This window comes from Poecilia reticulata, chromosome 13 (assembly GCF_904066995.2).
Source record: "Poecilia reticulata chromosome 13, P_reticulata-male-v2, whole genome shotgun sequence".
Taxonomy (NCBI): domain Eukaryota; kingdom Metazoa; phylum Chordata; class Actinopteri; order Cyprinodontiformes; family Poeciliidae; genus Poecilia; species Poecilia reticulata.
The window spans coordinates 5,685,851-5,702,303 of NC_088842.1; the positions used below are offsets into that span (position 1 = coordinate 5,685,851).

At 38.8% G+C, this 16,453-nt stretch overlaps 1 protein-coding gene and 1 pseudogene across 2 annotated transcripts; both read left to right on the top strand.

Annotated features, from left to right (window-relative positions):
* Positions 1-63: 63 nt before the first annotated feature.
* On the top strand, positions 64-5,833 carry LOC103474141 (dehydrogenase/reductase SDR family member 11-like). Its single transcript, XM_008424902.3, has 7 exons — positions 64-312; positions 1,840-2,049; positions 2,824-2,918; positions 4,142-4,271; positions 5,334-5,426; positions 5,512-5,577; positions 5,667-5,833. The coding sequence occupies exons 1-7, from the start codon at positions 181-183 to the stop codon at positions 5,706-5,708; spliced, it is 768 nt and encodes a 255-aa protein (XP_008423124.1). The 5' UTR covers positions 64-180; the 3' UTR covers positions 5,709-5,833.
* A 130-nt stretch (positions 5,834-5,963) lies between these two features.
* On the top strand, positions 5,964-14,890 carry LOC108166808 (dehydrogenase/reductase SDR family member 11-like; annotated as a pseudogene). The gene is made up of 7 exons (XR_014090466.1): positions 5,964-7,867; positions 11,858-12,067; positions 12,364-12,459; positions 12,600-12,673; positions 13,934-14,026; positions 14,106-14,171; positions 14,260-14,890. The product of XR_014090466.1 is annotated as a dehydrogenase/reductase SDR family member 11-like (transcript).
* Positions 14,891-16,453: the final 1,563 nt, after the last annotated feature.

A 16,453-nucleotide genomic window follows, 5' to 3' on the forward strand; every position in this document is an offset into this window, starting at 1 on the left:
CTCTCCATCCATCCATCCATTCATCATTAGAGCGAGGAGTGGCCTTGAACGCACCGCGCAGAATGGGGCGTCTCCGTGCAGCAGAACTCCAGACTATAAAGAACCCGGTGTTCTCCCGGCTCCCTCTGTCTCTCTCACTTGTCCTCGTTACCTGTAGTGAAGACCTGCCGTGAAGCTGTGATGGACCGCTGGAAGGGCAGAGTGGCTCTGGTGACCGGAGCTTCGGTCGGGATTGGAGCGACCATCGCCAAAGAGCTGGTCCGGTACGGCATGACGGTGGTGGGCTGCGCGAGAAGCCTGGACAAAATTCAGGTTTGTTGCACTTTGATTTAAAAAAATAATAATAATAATAAAAATTGTGAGCAATTTGATATAAAGTTCGAATTTTACGCAGCTTTATCAAAGCAAATGAGAATACTTTCACATGACAACAATAATAAAAATAAATAATAGTAGTAGAGAGCTTAAATTATTCATGAAATTAGTAACAAAAGTATTTATATATGTAGAGTCGGATTTATGTTTAAGATTTCTTTCGACTGTGTCGTGATTGCATAAGCTGGAGAACAGAGGGGCGTTTTAAATGTAATATAAGCTTACAAAACCTTGTAAATATACAAAGGTCCTGTTATGCAATAGAATAAGCAGATCGGTTTACAGTTCAAATCCACCGGGGTTGGTTTGTAGAAAACTCTGAGTTCCGCAGAGCCTCATGAGTTACACAATGAAGCAAATGTTTGCAGCAGGCTACATTTTGGGTCTTTATTGAGTTGGGTGTCTTTGAAAAAATTTCAAATGATTCAAAAAGACAAAAGCACGTTCCAGAAGTTTGAAATTAAATGTGAAATATGTGCAGTCTCTCTGTTAAAAAAGTTTAAATTGTGAAGACAAAAGAGAAACTGTGTGTCACCGGGATACAGAGAATAATTTCCTGTACAGGTTAAAGTCCGCCTGAGATTAAATTGTGTAGTAAATATTTAATTATTCACTCATAAAACCATAAAATTGCTCAACTGTTTATTCTGGAAGGATCATGTATGTTACAGTAAAAAGGAAAATCTGCCAAGAAGTTTTTTTTTTTTAAATCTTCAAACTAAAAAGTATTAAATCATTACAGTAAGAAATTATTTAGATTGCAATTTTTCATGATTAATTCTTTTTTCTGGAGTTTTCGGTGGAAGTGTGGGGGTTGTTTTGCATTTAAAAAAAAAAAAAAATCAGTTTTGTTATGCAGATCTAAAAAAAAAAACTGCCCCAAAACCAAACATTTAAAACCATCTGCTCATTTTTGAATATGTCCTGACATATTCAGATCGACTATATGACATTGTGGTAAAATAGTAAAATGATGTCAGTAGACGTTCTGAGTCAGCTAAAACTAAACAGCAAAGAAAACCTCTGCATATAAAATAAATATGTTTTTATTAATTGCATTCAACGCATAGATGTGTATATGTTTATGTATTTAATGACTGGGTTTTTTTTACATTTATGTCTTTGTGTGAACCTGCTGTAAAAGTTGGAATTTATTGATCTGTATAATCAGATCCTGTTCACCAAACATTAGCTTACACATCTGACTCAACAATAGCTAATTCAAATATTAGCTCAAATATTAGTCTTTGAAAAATCCAGAACTGACTACAGTGGAAACTAAGGTAGCAGATTTACACATCAGATGTATGCAGCTTTCCACGTCTTTTATGGAGCCATCTTGGATTTAAACTTCCATCCTTAAATAAAACTGAAAATTAGTTTCTTTAGCACAAGCAGATTTTCAGTCACCATATTGTCAGACACTTCAATCAAATGTTTTCACAAACTTCTCCTTCGTTTCAGGCCTTGGCTGCAGAGTGCAAGAGCGCAGGCCACAGTGGCGTCCTGATCCCGATGAAGTGCGACCTGACCAACGCAGAGGACATCCAGTCCATGTTCGCAGCCATCAAAGCGCAGCACAAAGGCGTGGATGTTTGCATCAACAACGCAGGCCTGGCTCACCCCGAGTCTCTGCTGAGCGGCAAATCCAGCGCCTGGAAGAACATGCTGGACGTAAGAACTCACTGTGGCTCAGAAATATTGTTTTGAGGCTTTCAGGGACAGTTAAAATATTTTATGTCTGAGAATGAGAAGAAGGGAGAAACGAGTGAAATGAGCAGAAATAAAGATGGGTTAGTTCAGCTACCTGAGGTTAACCAGGGGTGGTTAAGATAAGTTAGTGAGACCAGCGGATTCTTCACTCAACCCAGAGCAGGAATTAAAACAAAGTTAGAATCAAGAGAAACTCTTGTTAGTTCATCTAGAGAAACTCCTCATTCAGCATTTAGCATTAAACTGTTAATTGAGCAAAACCCAGAGAAATTCCTTTTAGTTTACAAATCTAGAACAAACGTACACAGTACCATCATCTTTATCAGAACAGGAATCCAGAGAAACCCCTAAATTATGGACTACTTTTTCTTAAACATGGGGAACTAATTTGTAGTTTTATACTTTGTTTTTCTTTTACTCTTTCCTTTGGTTTGTTGTTTTGTTGCATTTCCTTCTAATTCATGTAACCTTACCCTTCCTTACCTGCTATGATGTCAATAACTCTAAACGTAGATAAACAATGTTTTTTTAAAAAATCTTAAGAATGTTCAGGCAAATATTTTGCCATTTGGTAAATAGAAATAAATTTTATAACTCTGCCAAAGCTAAAAGAAGATGGTCTGATGTAACTTCACACAATAAGAAAAAATAATGTCTGTTTCAGTTATCTAAAAGAGACAAAAAATTTTCCACACGTGTTTATCCTCTGCACGTCGTACTCTTGTTGTTTTGCAGGTGAACGTTATGGCTCTGAGCATCTGCACTCGTGAAGCGTACCAGTCCATGAAAGAACGTAACATTGATGATGGGCACATCATCAACCTGAACAGGTACGCTTTCATTTTACTCATTTGTTTTCTTTGCCTTACAGACAGTAATAATAACTGACCGGGTCTTTTTTGCAGCAGATAGCGAACGGTTCACACTAACTTAGCCTATGGTTCATTAAGTATCACAGAAGTAATAATATGTAACTGGAACCTTATTGTAATTAATTCAATCTCTTAACATACTTCTCTTCTTTTTCATTTTAAATCTAGTTATTGGCATCAGCTGTCATTTGCTTTATCCAGGCCAAAAAAGCATCAATAAGCATAGAATGAGTGAGATAAGTAGACTTTATATGAGAAAGAAAAACAAAAAAGAGTACAGTTATAGTTAAATAGCTAATAGTTAATAGCAGGACTGAATTAATATTCATTTCAAGGGGAAATAGAATCAAATAAAGTAAATGAAGTTAATAGCAGTGATAACTCTAGCAATGTCTTTTGTTTCGAAGAGACATCCTTAAACTGAAAGGAAAAAGTTGAAGAATTTTAAAAGAATCGTATAATCAGTTCCACGGCTGGACTATTATTATTATTATTATTATTATTATTATTATTATTATTATTATTATTATTATTATTATTGCTTAGTGGAATCAGAGAAGTAGTGAATGACTTATGATGCCTGCTGGTGTTATGATGGTGCTCAGACTGGAATTGCTATTAATATTTGAGTTCATATAATATATGATATATGAACTCAAATATATCCTTTTTGTTTGAGTGTCATACTGATATGTTTAAAAATCTAGGTTCATTAAAATGGAGAATTGATTTGAAAAATTTGGAAAAAAAACCCCAGAAAGGTACAGGGTTAAACAGAGAAGCACTAAGTCAGGTGTACATTTTATAGAAAAGACAAACAAATAGTCTGTACAAAGTTAATGGCATCGTTTGTTCTGCCAGAAGAACAATGGAGCTAAACCCAAAAGCACCGATGAAGACTACGTTCTATGGGAAATGATAACCGGCCACTCAAGAGTTAATAGTAGCTACAGGAAATTCTGTGTGTTTTGATGAACAAGCACAGCAAACAAAATCCAAGCGTTTGGTTGCTTATGAAAACACTACTGAGTTAAATGAGAGTCTTCTGGCACAGAACGTCTGATCCTGTTCGCTCATTTTATTGGGATGTTTTTGTGACTTTTGTGGTGGGGATATATCAGCAGTTCTTTGTAATGTGTTTGACTCGCATAACCCTCAAATACCCTTCCTCTCTGTTCCAGTATCTGTGGACACATTGTAATTAACAGCGGCGACATCCATTTCTACACGGCCACCAAGTACGCCGTGTCCGCCCTGACCGAAGGCCTGAGGCAGGAGCTCAGAGAGGCCAAGACTCACATCAGAGCCACGGTGACGTTTCAGTGCCATTCATTTAGAAACTGTGGCTGGGACTTTATTCCGTCTATTGTACCTCTCTGAAAATTATAGTGTGATTAGCTTAGCATACAGTTGTTCCGGTCGGAATCTTTTGGATTCACGTGTTTCTGGTACGCCCGTAAATCTGACGCACAAGCGACATCCACAAACAACAAAGCTGCATCTCTTGACCAACTCAAGGTTAATTTCTCTGTAAAAAAAAATCTGATGGAATGTAGAAAGGTTTGTTGTGTTCAAGTTGTGCTTAAAGGAGTTAACCAATCAACAAAGCTGTTCCAGCCTAAAATAGCATCTGAATGCTAATCATGTTGCAGCAGTACAGACATCTCAAACAGCAATTTTGTCATCCACAGTCTGCATTTCTAAAAGAATTTTGAAAGAACTTACCTGTATGATCAGATGTACTTAAAGCACAGAATTTGTATAACAGCATTTTGTACCAATCTGATGGTTGAATAGCCTAAATAACACATTATATAATTACATAATAAATATCTATATTTTTTAGCTCAAAAGTATTTTAAATAGAAAATTTAGCTTATTTTGTCTCAATATGGTTTTGATTAAAGTGCTATTAATTGTATTTAATGCAATAGAAAATCTGAATCGTGTCCCATCACTATTGAAAACGCACCTTTTGCACACAGTTAGCCTCCAATGAGTCAGATTATGATCTGCCCATGTTGATAGATCCACCACGCCCAATAACGAACTCCCTGAGAACATCGTAGCGGTGACGAGGTTTAAAGCCGAGGCCATCAGTCATCTTTTCATTCCTATTTATGTGGCGCGGCTCTCTGAAGGTGTGTTTGTTGACAAAAAGGTTCACGACTCGAACCGCTTTGTCTCTGACAGATTTGTTGCCGCTTGAAATGCATGACTTGCTGCTGAATTCGACTTATTATTCTTTCAGTTCATGCAGTAGTTTTTGGAATTGATCTTCAACGATTCAGGTCCGACCAGTTCTGCAGTCTCTGATAGGACAGACATCTTTTTACGTCCTAACGTTAACTGACTGTCCTCTTGTCTCTTCAGTCCATTTCTCCTGGCATAGTAGAGACTGAATTTGCTCATCGTTTCTACAGCGAATCCCCTGACAAAGCCTCTGCAACATATTCTCAGCTTAAGGTAAGCATATTTTAAAAAAGCACACATTAATACACTTGATACTTTTCACAGAGAAAAGCAGTAAAGCTTTTATCTTATTTTACAGCCGTTGGAGGCGATAGACGTTGCTAATGCCGTGGTTTATGTCCTGAGTGCCCCGCCTCATGTTCAGGTAGTTGGGTTTTCTTTCTTTGCATGTTTCAGTTTTGAAGGATTGTCTTTTGCTTTTCTTTGTCTGAGTGACTCCACCTTGTTTTCCAGGTGGGAGATGTGGTGTTGCGACCTGTGGAGCAGCAGATGTGATGTTGAACCATGTGACGGCTGCATTTACACACCACTCACTCTTCAGATGATCTCCTTACTTCTTCTATGAAATTAACAATTTTAATCTCCAGTTTAAATAATAAAAGTCTGATTTTAAGATGGAACGTGTCGCTGCTGATTTTGTTTTTTGTAGTTTTTTTTAAAGTGTTTTGGATAAACCTTCAAAGCCCTGGGATCTTTCTAACATTTTGTCTTATTAAAACAATAAACTTGAAAAGATTATAATAACTTATTTGAAATGAATGAAATCTTGATTTTAAGCATACAGTGGCTTGAAAAGGTATTCATATCGTTTGTGTCACATTTACAACCGCAAACATGAATATATTTTGTTGGAATTTAATATGAAAGACCAACATAAGATGGTATACAATCATGAAATAGAAAATTATACATGATTCAAAACACTTTTTTACAAATAAAAAACTGAAAACTGTGGAAAAAGTTCAAAAGTATTCAGCTCCCCAAGTGCAACCATTTGTCTTTAGCAGTTTCCTGATGAGTGCTAATGACTAAGTAAAGCCCACCTGTGTGTAATCTAATGTCAGTACAAATTCAGATGATTATTCAGGAGCAAACAACATCGTGAGGTCCAAGGAACACAGCAGTGTGGAGAAGCTTACAGCAGGCTGAGGCTGTAAAAAGATTTCTTAAACTTTGAACACACCACTGTTAAATCCATTATCAAGAAACGGAAAGACATGAGACTGGGGCAGAGCCTCACCTTCCAGGACGACAACCACCCTAAACTTAAACCAGGGCTACAATAGAATGGTGTTGGAATCATGTGTTAGAATGGTGCAGTCAAAGTCCAGGCTTAAACCCAATCAAGAATCTGTGGCAAGATCTGAGAAGTTTTCCATCTAATCAGACTGAGATTCACGGGTTTTGCAAAGAAGAATGGGTAAAAATTTCAGTCGATAGATACACAAAGCTGATTTCTACCTCACAACTGAATAACACTTTGTGTTTGTCTTTCACACTGAATTCCAATGAAATATTTTTAAGCTTGTGGTTGTAATGTGACAGAATATGGAAGAGTTCAAGGGGTATGAATACTTTTGAATGCCACTGTATAAGCAACAAATGTTTATGAGGAAATGAAAACAAAGGGATGCAAACTTAATGAGGTGCTATGGATGTTTAGAAATTCATTAGGCTATAAAAGTGAACACACTGTTCCCTGAAAAAGTATTTCCGTGAATCTTTTAATCTCTTACATCTGCAAGCTTGTGGTTATTGTTATTGTTATTGTGCTGTACTTTTTACTTTTATTTGAGTAATTGTATCATGAAGCAGCACTACTTTACTTGAGTAAAATCTCTGGATACTCTTAAGTAACATCAAAGATTGAAGAACAAGTTTTTTAAAAAACTAAAATAAAAACAGCCACAGAGACACACTTGCAGTTTTTGTGAAAGTTTAGTATGTTTAATACTGAAATTAACTGATTTGGGGCCGGGAGGAATCTTTTGCTTAAATTAGTTATTTTGTGATTATGTATAATAATTATTTAAATTTTGATATTCATAATTTGATCCGTCTGATAATGTAATTTTTGCATGTTACGTGACTGATGTTGCCTTAAGTTATTCGGCACTTTTTACCTAATACCTTCTTTACTGTTATGACTAATGACTCAAAGCCTGATTTAGCTTGATTGAACTTTGCGCTTGTTCTGCTAAAGTCGCACAATCCTGCTTCTGGATCTAGAAGAGAGTGAGATCCAGGCTGTTTGCAATAGCAAAACGTGCTGAGTCTACAATGACTATGCTGTGGTGGGTTACGCAATTCTTCCCTTTCAACTCTCACCTACTTTATCAAAAGGCTCTCTATCCATCCATCCATCCATCCATCCATCCATCCATCCATCATTAGGCTTTGAACGCACCGCTCAGAATGGGAAGCAGAACTCCAGACTATAAAGAACCCGGTGTTCTCCCGGCTCCCTCTGTCTCTCTCACTTGTCCTCGTTACCTGTAGTGAAGACCTGCCGTGAAGCTGTGATGGACCGCTGGAAGGGCAGAGTGGCTCTGGTGACCGGAGCTTCGGTCGGGATTGGAGCGACCATCGCCAAAGAGCTGGTCCGGTACGGCATGACGGTGGTGGGCTGCGCGAGAAGCCTGGACAAAATTCAGGTTTGTTGCACTTTGCTCTTTTATCTGTTTGTTTTTTTTGTTTGTTTTTTTTTAGATAAAGTTCAGAGGAGAACGTATTTAAAGTATAATAGAAAAGTTTCAGAGAACTTATATCATTTCATCGTTTAGTGTAATTAGTGATCACACCATGTTTATGTATTGAGTCTGGTCTATGTCTAAGATCTTTCAGCTATGTCATGATTACATAACCTGGAGAAGAAAGGTGTTTTAAAAGTAATATAAGCAAACAAGTAAGTAAACTTTATTTATATAGCACCTTTCACAGACATAAAAATCACTAAGTGCTTTACAAAAAAAGGAAACACATGAATAATAAAAGAATCTAAAATCAATTAACAAAATTAATCAAAAGTCAGTCTAAAGAGATAAGTCTTAAGACTTTTTTTAAATGCATCAGTTGACTCTGAGCAACGCATTGATAGAGGACAGATAGATAATCTGTTCCAGAGCCTCAGGGCCACCACCTGAAATGCTCTATAGTCACAAGTTTTAAAATGAGTTCTGGGAACCGACAGCAGCATCTGATTAGAAGACCTCAGAGTCCTAGACGGACAGAGGGCTTCAAAAGGTCCAATATATATTTGGGAGCCTCACCATGAACTGCTTTAAAAGTTAAAACCAAAATTTTAAAATGAGTCCTAAAATGCACCAGGAGCCAGTGCAGGTTTGTAGGAGTTCCACTGAGCCTTGTGAAGTAAATGTCTGCAGCAGGCTTCATTTTGGTTCTCTATTGAGTTAGATGTTATTATAAAATGGTCAAATGATTCAGAAGGCAGTCTTCATCTTATCAGGTTCTGCCACAGGGACCTGATTGTAGCCACTTGATAGGTCAAGTGAGGAAAGCCACTGGGCTTCTGGCAGCTCATCCAAGGATTCCTCTGTTCACCTCGGATCTTACTGTTGAGCTTTCAGTAGTTGACAAAACACAGGCGGATACTCCCATCTTTCTTGTTTACTACTACAACTGGGGAGGCTTAGGGATTTCTACTCTCACGGATCACCTGACTATCCAACAGCTCCCGAATGTCGGCCTTTACACCCTCATACTCTTAGGGAAGAGGAAACCTCTGATGTACCGGTACTTTATTTAGCAGAGGGATTTTATGGGTTATTAATTCTGTGTGTAACCTAGGTATACCTATGGGCAGAAAACACACCCACATATTTTTCCAGCAGAGATCTACCTTTCTCTTGTTCCATGTTGTTCAAAGTTGACAAATCTACATCTGGTAGATAATCTGACTGAGGTGCAGCAGAGCTAAGCTGAGCAGAAACGGTAGCCTGTCCAGATCCAACCACCTCTGCAACACCTCCTGGAAGACTTACAGTGCTAGTAGGACCTGCCGGGAGTACAGGATTGAAGCAACACATCCACATTACTTACAGTAACAATAGGAATGTGCACGATCCTGCTGACCACTGTCATTTCTACTGGTGACACCAACAATCCTGCTGGGAGGCAATGTTTAGTGGCAAGTGGCTTAAATAACCCAGATTCTGTGGAACAAAGTTCAGCTCTAGGACACGTAGCAATGATAACCCTTATAGTGTCACCTGGCACACTAACTGAGCTGTGACCCCTTACTTGAACCGTACCCATTTTAGGGGCAGACTGTCTGCACTGGCACTTTCTGGTAATGTTAGAAAGCCATGTGCCATGAAGACGAAGCCTGACTGACAGCTGGTAACACAAACAATGCTGCACCATGTTGTTTAAGGAACTCATTTTACAATTCTCTAATGACTTTCATATCCAATACACCTGCTATTGTCGACTGAGAAGAATATTCCAGGGGGTCCTTAACAACGAGGACAGTTTGCTTAGGTGCCACCTTGCTATGCCCATAGGCTGCATGAAGCCCAAGCCAAGAGTAGACATGTAAGGTCCCCTGACAATATTGTTTAGAGAAACTTTGATACCATAGAAACAGTGTCCAAAAGACACTGAAGTGGGACATCCCTCATTTTCAAAAGTACTGTGAGACCCAGTAGTTTTGAAAATGTATTGTCAACCAGCAGTGAATCCAAACACTTGTATTCAGGACCACTTCAGCTATGACCTACCCCTTCTGAAATGTGGATCCACAAAGCAGAAGGAACTAAATTCCCGCCTGCTGATATGCAGCTGCAGCCTCTTCTAGTATGAGAATGGGATGCTGCGAGACATGATTCACCCCTTGGCTGACAACAATTTCTGGCAATCTGACCGGGTTTCTGGCAACTCCAACAAATAGTAGGGGTCATTCTGTTCGGTTGTGGGGACCTAGAGGTGGGTTGTACGATCAACAGATTTTGAGAGAGCATGTTAATCTGTTCCTGGTGATTTAACAGCATTTCCTTTACTTCTGACAAATCAGAAGCGCTTGGAACAACTTCTAAATTTGGCCTGCTACTTTGGGAATTGTACTGCACAATATGATGGCACAGAATAGCTCCTTTTTCTCGCTTTGGCTGTCTGTCTTTCCTGTTCCCACCGGAATGCTTTTTTTTCCTTATGTCCAAAAGTGTAAAAATCTGGACTGTCCCCAATCAGCCTTTACAACTTTCTATATATGGTAGAATCATAAACATGTTCAGCAAACTGGTTTCTCGAAAGCATGGCATCATTAGCCATGCTTTCGACATTTCCAATAATCTTTTCTGCTAAATAAAAAAGTGGATGGGAAAACTCCTGCAATGATTCACCCTCTTCCTGTTTTCTAGAAAAAATAAAAATCCCGAGAAGGGGTCTAAGACAGTCGCTCCACAACTGGCACTTTTGCTGAAGAAAGGGGAATCTAGTTCTACCAGAAGTAGATAGTACAGAGTTTCAATCTGATATGCTTTTCTTTACGTTTCTGATTCTCCTCTTGAAGATGCCGACTCGTATCCTTCAGTTCTCATCTTCCATGGTTCCTTGGCAGAGATTTCCTTTCAGGAGAAGAAAGGGAACCAAAGACAAATTTAATCCATCTTAACCCTGTCCAATTCAATGAACCAGTTAGATCTGAACTACTACAAGCACACCTCACTGCCTTACAATCCTGCCAGCAACGCCAGATGGTGACCTGAGGTACAATTACCACTAAGTATAGTGAGTTGTAGAACCTCAAATTCTTCTTTCACCAGACCTTTACACAGATTAGTTTGTAAGAATTAACAGTTAGATTTATTTTATTTGGTTCACAAAGTACAAAAATGCCCTGATTTAAGAGAAAGTGTAATCACAGTATAAATAAATATTCTGTATAAACATTGTGTTATACAGGGGAAAAACCCCCCAGCTAAAAACAGAGGACGATGCTGACCCTGGGAACCTCTTAGCTGAAATGTTTGAGTAAAGTAGACTGATTGGGGGAGAAATAAAAAGTAAGATAAATAAATATATCAAGGTGCTCCCCAAGAAAAACACACTCATAGGATACACTGGTGAACAAAACAAAGAAATAAAATTCCCATTCTACTACTCCCTTCAGCCTAAGAAGACAGCTTTGAACCCAGGGACACCATAGGGCCCCTTTAAAATAATCCAGTGGGCCGAACACTAGGTTTTCCCCTTCCTTAACCCAAAACAAAATCTGGCAAGTATTAAGTCAGGTTGAGGATAAACTGGCTATAGAGACAACTTTGGGCAGAGTGAGGGTGCTGTTATAGTTGGAGTCTATTTGTCTGTGTAATCAGATGTTCACCAAACATTTGCTGAAACATTTCACACACCTCTAACTAACTGAAATATTGTCTTTACCTAAGAAAAAGGCAGAATTGACTAAATTAACATTAGTAACTTGGAAGCAGATGTAGGATTACACATTAGATGTATGTAGCTTTCCACGTCTTTTATGGAATTGTCTTGAATCTAAACTTCCACCACTAAACAGAAAATATATTTTGCACAAGGAATCTTTATTGTCTGTTCCTATTGTCTGTTCTGCCAGAAGTTCCAGCCAAATGTTTGCACAAAGTAAAACCGCAACTACTACTTTGTTTCAGGCCTTGGCTGTAGAGTGTAAGAACGCGGGCCACAGTGGTGTCCTGATTCCGATGGAGTGCGACCTGTCCAACGCGGAGGACATCCAGTCCATGTTCGCAGCCATCAAAGCGCAGCACAAAGGCGTGGACGTTTGCATCAACAACGCCGGCCTGGCTCACAACGAGCCTCTGCTGAGCGGCAAAACCAGCGCCTGGAAGAGCATGCTGGACGTAAGAACTCACTGTGGCTCAGAAAATCTGATGAAACATTGTTTTGAGGTTTTCAGGGTCAGTTAAAATATTTTATGTCTGAGAATGAGAAGGAGAAGGGAGAAATGAGTGAAATGAGCAGAGATAAAGATGGGCTAGTTCAGCTACCTGAGGTTAACTACCAGTGGTGAAGATAAGTTAGTGAGGTCTTGACGCTAAATACCCCAATACAATGTTGCAGAAAATTTTATGCTAAAATACTTAAAAACACACATTTATTCTTTGCATATTTACATTGTACGCCTGTTGTTTTGCAGGTGAACGTTATGGCTCTGAGCATCTGCAGCATCTGAAGCGCACCAGTCGATGAAAGAACAGAACATTGATGAAGGGCACATCATCAACCTGAACAGGTACGCTTAGTTGCTTATGATAACTCCACTTAGTTCAATATCACAGCAAATGTTGCCTGGGTAACCCTTAGATGTCTTTCTCCATTTCAGCATCTGTGGGCACATTGTAGTTAACAGCAGTATTTTCTATTTCCTCACAGCCATCAAGTACGCCGTGACCGCCCTGACCGAAGGCGTGAGACAGGAGCTCAGAGAGGACAAGACTCACATCAGAGTTACGGAGAATCTTCAGTGTTCAATTTTGCTTAAAAAAATTATTTGGGACTATTATTGTGTATATGCTAGCTGCTACGCTGCAGCTAACGCAGCCTCTCATTAATGCTGAAGCTAGTTAGCATAGCCACCTATGACGATGAATGAATGGTTTTCCTGTAACGATAAATTATTTCTCCGCCATTTTCACATTTAACAGCGAGTACATGAGTTGATTGACAGTGCTAAGACCCTCCTCCTGGCTTTGATTGGTTGTTTTTAATCGGAGCGATGCATTTCTCCAGACGTTCAATAGCACCTCGTGGAGGAGATCGACCTTTTCACAGATTATCTTTCTCACCATACAGTCATAACATGGTGACAGTTTTAACAAATATGCAAAAATCATATATATATATATATATATATATATATATATATATATATATATATATATATATATATATATATATATATATATATATATATATATATATATATATATATATATACCCACCCCCTCTGTGGTGGGGGTGTTCCCCACCACAGAGGAAAGCCGTTGTGGTGGATGTAGCAATACCAAGTGATTACAACATCAGGAAAAAGGAGCATGAGAAACTGGAGAAATACCAGGGCCTCAGATAGGAACTGGAAAAGACCTGGAAGGTGAAGACCACAGTGGTGCCTGTGGTCATCGGGGCCCTCGGGGCAGTCACCCCCAAACTGGAGCAGTGGCTAAAACAGATCCCAGGGTCAACATCAGACATCTCAGTCCAGAAATGTGCAGTTCTAGGCACAGCCAAGATACTGGAGAAACCCTCAAGCTCCCAGGCCTCTGATAGAGGACCCCAGCTCAGAGGATGAAAGAGACCACCCGCAGAGGGTGAGCAGGGAATTTCTTTTTATATATTTTATAAAAGTGACATAGGACACCTTTAAGGCTAAGGTGATCAGTCATATTTTCATTCCTATTTGTGTAGGAATACACAAATAGGAATGAATTTCTATTTGTGTAGAAATAGAATTTCTATTTCTAATAGAAATTCTATTGTGAAGGTGTGTTTATTGATGAAAAAGAAAAAGTTCATAACTCAAGGCGCTTTGTTTCTGAAATGACAGTTTTATTGACTTTTGAAATGCATGACTTGCCGCTGAATATGACTTATTCTTTCAGATTTAAAAAAAAAATTAATTGATCTTCAAAGATTCAGACCAATGTTTTTAGACGTCTTTTTACGTTGTCTAAAGTTAACGTTAACTGACTGTCCTCTTGTCTCCTCAGTCCATTTCTCCTGGCCTAGTTGAGACTGAATTTGCTTATCGTCTCCATAGCGAAATCCCTGACAAAGCCACTGCAACATATTCTCATCTTAAGGTAAGCATATTTTAAAAAGCACACATTAATACACTTAATTCACAGAGAAAAGCAGTAAAGCTTTTATCTTATTTTACAGCCGTTGGAGGCGATAGACATTGCTAATGCCGTGGTTTATGTCCTGAGTGCCCCGCCTCATGTTCAGGTAGTTTGTTTTTCTTTCTTTACATGTTTCAGTTCTAAAGGATTGTCTTTTGCTTTTCTTTGTCTGAGTGGTCCACCTTGTTTTCCAGATTGCAGAAATGTTGTTGCGACCTGTGGAGCAGCAGGCCTGATGTTTAACCATGTGATGGCTGCATTTCCACACCACTCACTCTTCAGATGATCTTCATCTGTGAAATTAACAATGTTAATCTCCAATTAAAAGAATAAAAGTCTGATTTTAAGGTGGAATGTGTCGCCGCTGAGCGTTTCATATGTGCTTTCTAAACGCATTCACAACTCTGGAATCTTTCCACATTTGTTTTTAATGTTAATCCTAAATATTAAAACCATTAATTTAAATGGAATTTAATTGCTTTTTGAAGGGTTAATGAGAGCTTGATCTCAAAAATATAAGCAACAAATGTCCATGAAGAAATGAAAATAAGGGGGAAACTTACAATTGTTAAAAACACCTTAATTTAGACCAGTGTTTCTCAACCTTTTTCGGGCCAGCGCCCCCCTAGCCTTTGTCCAGGTCCCTCACCGCCCCCCACCAAAGAATTTGTAGGCTACTTTGCACTGACAATTATTTTATTATTAATGTTACTATCATTATTGTAGATGTTTTGAATCGGTGCACCGATTATGTTTTCCCATACACTTCAGCGCGCCTTACGCTCCTTCACCTCGCGCACATAACGGGGTAAATGTAGCGAGTTTTGCCCTGGAGGAGGGGGGCTGGGGGGGGAGGCGAGTTTCTACGCTCCTTCGTGGGGGGCGCCGATTTATGTTTTCGCATCCACCTGAATAATGTGTAGTTACGCCCCTGCCCATGGCACTTGAACAATATTATTTTACATTTTATCTGGAAACAGTGTCTGTTTATTCTTGCCATACAGTCCTCTGTATTAATTATTGATCGAAAGGTCTTGCCATACCAGTTTATTCCTCCGTATTTACTTTAGTTTCTTAGTTTATTCTTGCATTTTGTTCTTCATTCATTTCCATTTAGTTTCATTTGATTAGTATTATCCTCTTTTGGTTTGTTGCTATGTCCACTTTAGTTTCTTTCCTGTTGGTAGATTTATTTTATCGATTATTGACCATCAGTCATTTTCACTCATCACCTGCTGCGCCGCCTAATCATCATGTGTTTCACATCATGTGTTGATTTTTCACTGTTCAGCGTCGGATTCTCTGTTTTTATGCCATAATTCACATCTAGTTCGTCGCTCCGTTTTATGTCCCGCTTCTCCTGTTTCAGAGTTTTGCGCAATGTGCGCCTCGTTTTTTTTTTTTTTTTTGTTTTTTTTTTTTTTTGCTTTACTCCCTATGGTGCACAGCGTTCGGGAAACATATTGATGGGGAAAAGGCAGACTGACATAAACCTTTTAAAACAACGGAAACAATTTCTGCGTTCTGATTATTGAAATTTAAAAGTGCTGTGTTGTTCTATCACCCCCGTTTCATACCGGACCACTTACAGCACCGGTGTTTACGCTATAAAATGAACGCTCTCTATCGTGGTATCATCTATGGAGGGATTTCTTTATTTAAATGGGTTCATTTTTCAGAGGGATACAAAGTCAAGGTATCGTGATTTTAGTAATTACATGTTTATAAGAGCGATTTTCTGTTGTCCTTCCATGGAAGCGGGCAGCTTTCAAATGGAAATAAAACACTTTTTAATATAAATTGCTGCTTTGACATGATCACAGAACTGCCAAAACATATGTAGCCTACATAAATACCAGACAAAGTGAATCACAGCAGCGTCATCAGCCGGTGTAACGCTCAACTGATGCGGAGCGGAGCTGAGCCATGAAGCTACAAACACTGAACAGAAGAAGAGCTGCCATCGATACAGTTGCAGCCAGCATGATTTAATGTTACACAATACAGTTTTACCAAGTTGCTCAAAGTCTAAACTGGTATTGTTGTGCATTTAAGGTGTAAAGTTTACCTTCGACCAAACGCCCCCCAAAGGCATCCCAGCGCCCCCTTTTTGTAAAAATGTCCGCCAGCGCCCCCTGCAGTCCCCTGAACGCCCTCTGGGAGGCGGTACTGCCCACGTTGAGAACCGCTAATTTAGGCATTGAATGACATTGAATTTGCCATTGAAACAATCTTTTATGTCATAGAGGATGCAGCTGAGATTGTAAAAAAAAACAATGTTTATTTACAAACTTACTTTACTTTTAATTGTGCTCTTTCAAAATAAATTAGCTTGTAATTTTATGATCTTGAAAAATGAACACATTTTTGTTGTTTGCAACAACAAAA